Source organism: Lipotes vexillifer, unplaced genomic scaffold (genome assembly GCF_000442215.2).
Source record: "Lipotes vexillifer unplaced genomic scaffold, Lipotes_vexillifer_v1.1 scaffold67, whole genome shotgun sequence".
Lineage (NCBI taxonomy): Eukaryota > Metazoa > Chordata > Mammalia > Artiodactyla > Lipotidae > Lipotes > Lipotes vexillifer.
In genome coordinates, this window is record NW_006797638.1 from 4,218,987 (window position 1) to 4,225,880 (window position 6,894).

Consider the following 6,894-nt stretch of genomic DNA (forward strand, 5'->3'; position numbering starts at 1 on the left):
AATGGACCTAAAAGACATATAGAACATGCCATCCAACAGCAACAGAATATACATTCCTCTCAAGTGCATACAGAACATTCTCTAGGATAGATCATACATTAGGCCACAAAAAAGTTCTAACAAATCTTAAAAGACTGAAATCATATCAAGTATCTTTTCCAACCACAACAGTATGAAACTAGAAATCAATTACAGGAAGAAAATTGGAAAATTCACAAATATGTGGAAATTAAACAATACACTCCTAAACAAGCAACGGGTCAAAGAAGGAATCAAAAGGGAAATTTAAAAAATCTTGAAACAAACAAAAATGGAACACAATATACCAAAACTTATGGGATGCAGCAAAAGCAGTTCTAAGATGAAGTTTGTAGTGATAAAAGCCTACATGACGAAAAAAGAAAGATCTCAAACAACCTAACTCTACACCTCAAGGAACTAGGGAAAAAGAACAAACTAAGCCCAAAGTTAGCAGTAGGAAGAAATATAGATTACATACTTATGGTGGGAACGTAAATTGTTACAACCACTACAGAAAACAGTATGGAGGTTCCTCAAAAAGTTAAAAATAGAACTATCATATGATCCAGCAATCCCACCTCTCGGTATAAAGGAAATGAAATCAGGATCTTGAAGAGATATTTGCACCCCCATGTTCACAGCAGCATTATTCACAATAGCCAAGATATAGAAACAACCTAAGTGTCTGTCTATGAATGAATGCATAAAGATGTGAGATATATATTGCAATATATACAATACACTACAATATTATTCAGCCACAAGAAAGAAGGAAAGCCTGCCATGTGCAACAACATGGATAGACCTTGTGGGCATTATGCTAAGTGAAGTACTTTAGACAGAGAAAGATAGATATTGTATAATGTCACTTATATGAGGAATCTTAAAAAAGCTACACACATAGAAACAGAGATTAGAATGGTGGTTGCCATAACCTAAGGATGGGGAAAGTGGGGAGATATTGGTCAAAAGGCACAAATTTCTAGCATAAGACAAATAAGTTCTGGGGATCCAACGTACAGCATGGTGACTATAATTAACAATAATATATTACATACTTGCAAGTTGCTAAGAGAAGAAATCTTAAATGTTCTTAACCACACACACACACACACACACACACACACACACAAGGTAAATGTAAGGTGATGGATGTGTTAACTAACCTTATTGTGGTAATTAGTTCACAATAGATGTGGGTATCAAAGCATCACATTGTACACCTTAAACTTACAAAATATATATGTGAGTCATATCTCAATAAAGCTGGGGAAATTTTTAAAAATAAACAAAATAAATACATAGTACCTGGCATACAGTAAGCAAAGCAAATAAAATAAATAAATAAATAGAATAAAAAAAGAGAAAAGTCAGATAAAATCCAAAAGTAAATCAAGAAGATGAGTCTAGAAATTGATGAAATTGAAATGAAATTTAAAATAAATGCACAATAGAGAATATCAAGAAGTCAAAAGCTGAATTTGGGAAAAAACAGTAATATTCATAAACACCCCAGCAAGACTGATGAGGAGAGGAAAAATTAGTGAAAGAAGATACTAATTGTCAATATCAAGAATGAAAAAAGATTCATTACTACAGATCTCACAAACACTAAAAAATTTGAATAGTTAGATGGAATGGAAACATTCCTAGAAAAAAAGACAATTTATCAAATTGACACAGAAAGAACTGCATATGGAAAATATGAAGAGTTCTATATGTTTACAAGAAAATGAAATCTGTAATTAAAAGTCTTCCTACAAAGAAAACCTGAGGCCTAGTTGGCTTCATGTGTGACTTCTTCCAAAATAATAAAGAAGAAATATCACTAAACTTGCAAACTTTTTCAGCTAATAGGAAAAGAGCAATCACTTCCTGGTTTTACGAAATTATCATAATTTTTGTTACAAAAGTTGACAAAAACATTGTAAATATAACAACTTGAGCATATTAATACGTTAGAGATCTACTTAGAGAAAATTCCTCACTAAAAAGAAAGTTTTATTACTGAAAACAACCACTGCACAACAGATGTCCAGTTATTTTACAACCACAAATCCTACCATCTCCAGAGAAAAGGCATGTTTTTGAATGATGATATAAGTATACAATACTTTACAAAAATAACACAGTAATTTATTCTTACATTGAGATTAAAGTAATATCAAAAATATGGAATTTCTTAAAAACTGGAATAAATTCACATGAATATTCTATGTGAATGAAGAAGAAAAGTAACTTATACTACTTACAAAGGTTAGTCACTTTTGGTTGAATAAGGCTATAATTTTAAGATTGGGTAAAGGTTAATATATTTTACATTGCATTTATTATAGTTGAGCTGGTAATAAAGAACTTTCTGCAAAAGCCTCAGAAGGCAAATATTTTAAGAGTCAGTTGATTTGGACATTCTTGTATAACAGTTTATTTCTCTCTTTAAAATCCTTTTAGAAGCATCAAGAGAGAGTTTCTTCTAGTTAACATCACTTTCATTGGGTGATACACACCCATTTATCCAGACTGGGTGTGTATACATGTGATGCTAAAACTGCTGCCAAATAACTCTGATCTTGCCAGGGAGCTCATGAAAGAGATGGCTACTGGCCACCAGGACTTGTCCCATGGTTACTTTGTACTTGACAAAGAAAGATGCAGAACTTTCTGAAATTAATCCTGGCAGCCCAAGATTTAAATTAATGCCAGGAGTAGTAATATGTCATAATATAACTGTGAAAAGACACAACCATTCCCTTCTAGAAGATCAGGCTTTTAGAATTTTATATCAACAAAATATATTTCAATACTATTGTTGTAATGCTGTAAATTAATCAGTATGAGGGAATCTTACTGAATTGCAATAAAAAGACTAAATTATTATATATGGTATCTCAATGGGTGTGTATTACATAGCCCATCTCTTTTGGTTTAATGTGGTATGGGATATTAGTCTGCGATTGCCCACGTGTGAAGTATATCTGCATACATCAATAACAAATGTTGACTAAGTAAAGAATGGATGATCATAATTGATCAGAGGCAATAATAATATGAAAACGATTTCTGCTTATATAGTACTTTTACTTTAAAAGATTCTTTACATCTAGTAACTAATTTTTATCTTCACAATAACCTGTGAGATAATTAGGTAATATTGTCTTCACAAGATTGTGACTAGTCTATTCTTTCTTATTTAGAAATGTTACTTTTTCCTCTAAATCCTCATTACACCAAGGGAGTTGATGAAGCTTTATTACCCAAAGTTGTTTTTTTTTTTTAATGTGGAGTCAATAAAAGGGGCTGAGTGGTCCTCAAAGTTGTAAGATACCAGATTCAGGATTAAGGCGTGCATATATATGTGTGTATAAAGATCTGTTAGATTTCAAGACTACAGTGTACTTTAATAAGAATCTATCAGAAGGACCCAGCTGACCTTGCCTCCTTCCCATGTACTTTTGCAGACACTCTCCATTCACTCTGATAGTCCTTTGGTATTTAGGGATTTTATGAATGATGGTGCCTGCCGTGCTCCCCATCCACCCGCCCCAAATAACAGACTCCTTAGATAACATGCCACACTCCAAATTTGTCACTGATTCTATTCTTCACCAAAATTTTCATAGTTCCCTGATTTCACTAGGTATTTTTGTTTGTCCCAATCTAACAAACTAAATTATGGTAAAGTATAAATTGCTGTGAACTGTTTGTTACACCAATTCACCTGAGAAAACTGCACCTATCAAAGGAACTAGAGAGGCAATAGTTTCTTATTTATAGAGATAATTAGAGATTTAGAAGGTGTGGCAGGAAGGCAAAGGTCTTCATGGTGCTCCTTCAGTCAGACCCCTTAGTCACCTGCTCCCACCTTCTACCAGTAAAGCTGCCTGGATACAGAAAGGCTGAGGAGGCAGTGTGCTCTGCCTGGATGTACTTACAGGTCACCGTGGATGAGTCCATAGATCTGCGGCATGCTCTGATGATAGATTCCTCTCAAAATAACTATGAGGAGAATCACCACAAAAGCTGGAAGTCCCCAACTCAGAAGAAAAAACAGAAGATACCGCCTTTCTGTGTGTTCATCATTCATCACCAGCACGTACCAGAAATTCACAGACTAAGGAAAGAAGCAGAACATAAGATGAACAAGCTCTGGTCTAGTGGCACAGGAAACACACTCACCTGGCTTAGGCATAAAGAGTGACAAGAGATCAACAAAGGGGCAGGCTCTACTCAATAACTATAGTTTTGATTTGATTTTTAAAGTCAGTTCACACATTCATTTTTTTCATATACCCGAGAAATTCAGGGTATCTCAAAAGTCCAAAAACATTAGTAAATACTTAGTTTATTTACTGTACTTTACATTTTGCTTAATTTGTTTTGATTATGACGATTTGACTCAGTCATAATCGTCTGTGATTGTTCTGTCAATGTCTTTGAAGAAACACACAGATACTCAAACTTACTTTCCATATGAACAGCTTCATGATGATAATGAAGTAAATAGTCCTATGTTCCAGACTTTTAAACAATGTTTACTTATTAAGGGCTTATCATGTGGTAGAGTCAGACACTTGTTCCAGGGAATGGGGATATAGTTGTGACAACAGCCCCAGTCTCAATCCCAAGTGGGAGACAGACAAGTAAACAGAAAATGTTTGCACAGAGAAAAATGTACTGTGATGGGGTAGGTTTTGCAGCCATTCTCCTTTCTCAATTTACACTCTTATTCATTCATTCACTTGATAAATGCTTATTGAGTGCTTACTACATTTCAAAGGCCCGTCCAGGCACTGGGGCTATAACAGTAGCAGAGGTGGTAGAGGTATTTACCTTCTTGAATCTTACTTTCCAAACAAATGGGGAGAAATCATTAAGGAAAACATTTAAATTTATATCATACTTTATATGTTATTTCTTATCTTCTTAAGATAAAAATATAAAAGGGACAAGTATATATAAAGAGTGAGGGGGATGAAAGGATACATTAGATAAATAGAAGAAGGAATCCGAGGTCTGGAAATGTTACTACTGGCCCCAAATCACAGCTAGCGTGTATATAAGCCAAATCTAGAACTTATATATTCTGCCTTCTAGTGTTCTTTTCCCATGAGATCACTTATGTTTAATTATCTTTTATTACAGAAACAACATTGAAAGTCGTATCATACATATTTCACACATGATGCTTATCCACTAGATAAATCCCCCTTCTCAATTTCATATTGTGGAGTGTGAGTACAGATTAATCATATATGTATATTTTTATACATTAGTGACAACAATCCCAGAGCAAGTGACAACAATCTCAGCTTCTTCATGTGTACAACAAAGCTATTATAAAGATTTCATAAGACACTACATATAAAGTGCTAAGCACATAGTCAGCACTAAAAAATGTGACCACCTCACTTAAATCTATTAGGATGTCAGACAGTGTGAAAAACAAAAGATAAATAAAGACCAAAAGTAAGCAGTGATTCAATGGAAACTCTTCTTTGTGAAAAACAACATGCCTAATGTTCCTGGGAAGGCTTTCAGATAGTTTACTGAGGCTTCCAGGTAAGATTCTATCTGAACCAAATTAGCCTTGAAGGATTAGTATTGATTGGCCTAAACCAGGAAAGGATAAAAATGTTTGGTTACTTGAAGATTTTTGTCTCCGAATTTTATTTCCTGTCAGCACTCCATATCTTTATGTACATCTGCATCTATCTGAAATTATGAAGGATGTTTTGAGTTGCTGCTTATGTAAATTTGTTCTAACTTCTTTTTAAAAATTATTAGGTCCAAGAGGCTTTTTTCCTCCTTTCTATTATTAGTGTAGGGACATGACTCAAATAGGTGGGACTGTATCAAGTGTCTGATGCTAAAGTGGTCAATACTGCCTGTTTAGAGAATGAAAATTCATGCAAAGTAAGGATGATTAACCCATTTCCAAAATAAAAGTACGGATTATTTATTTTAAATCGATGTTGTATGTATCCTTGTAACATGGTAACTCAGTGGTGCAGTCGGTGGAAAAATCAGGAAGGAGTGCACAGATTGGTAAATGACTTTTAAGTTGATTCATCATGATAAAGATTGGGGCATTTCCAAAATGTCCACTTTTATACTTTTTAGAATCACTGAACGTTTCAGCAACTGTCTGACCTTTACCACAGCCTCAGATAAGACTGGGACAAATGTAATTGCTTGTTAGATTTACACACACAATGCTTCTGCTCTAAAGAGCTCAAGGTACAGGGTCACTGATTCTTGAATACTCAGTTAAGCAAATCAAGCTCCAAATGTCATAAGCTTTTGTTAATTAAAAAAAAAAATCTTTTTCCTTCTCAAAAGAATCCAATCATTGAGGTATACTCTAGGGACAGTATTTACCACTATATGACTTTTCTTTTTTTTTTTTTGCTAAAGAATGGAAACACTATGTAATGAAACAACATCTAATTATTCTGGAAATACCGTATGGCCTAAACCTAAGATGTGTGTTGACTAACTCACTTCAAGTTTTACTTGAATTTTAAAATATTTTAATATAGTATGTATGGTAGGTATATTTTGGGATATATGCCTAGGTCATCAGCGCTCTTCTCTGAACCCTGTCTCCCTCCTTACCTTCCCCCACCCCCTGCCAACAATATGCAGGGTGGGCTCATGACCCTGTTCCTCTGCCCACAGCTGTGGATCTGGCGACAAAGCCTGACCCAGGCTGAGCCAATCATCTCTCATTGAGTTCCTTGAAATTTTGTGATAGTTAAGCTGGTCAACTGAGAAAAGAAAACATATGAACTTTAGTGGTGGGAGTAGCCAAAAGCACAGTGAAGAGAGAAAATGTGTTTGCAGAGAAGCAGAAGGGACAAAGCTTTCCATTCC

At 34.6% G+C, this 6,894-nt stretch overlaps 1 protein-coding gene across 1 annotated transcript in view; it reads right to left on the reverse strand.

Moving 5' to 3' along the window:
* The window catches only part of LOC103089149 (G-protein coupled receptor 98-like), a gene marked incomplete at its 5' end in the record, with an annotated part of 321,935 nt that overhangs the window by 160,153 nt on the left and 154,888 nt on the right, over positions 1-6,894 (reverse strand). Inside the window, one exon of the mRNA XM_007469765.1 lies at positions 3,954-4,132. Coding sequence (XP_007469827.1) covers positions 3,954-4,132 — 179 coding nt within the window. The remainder of the gene's footprint in view (positions 1-3,953; positions 4,133-6,894) is intronic.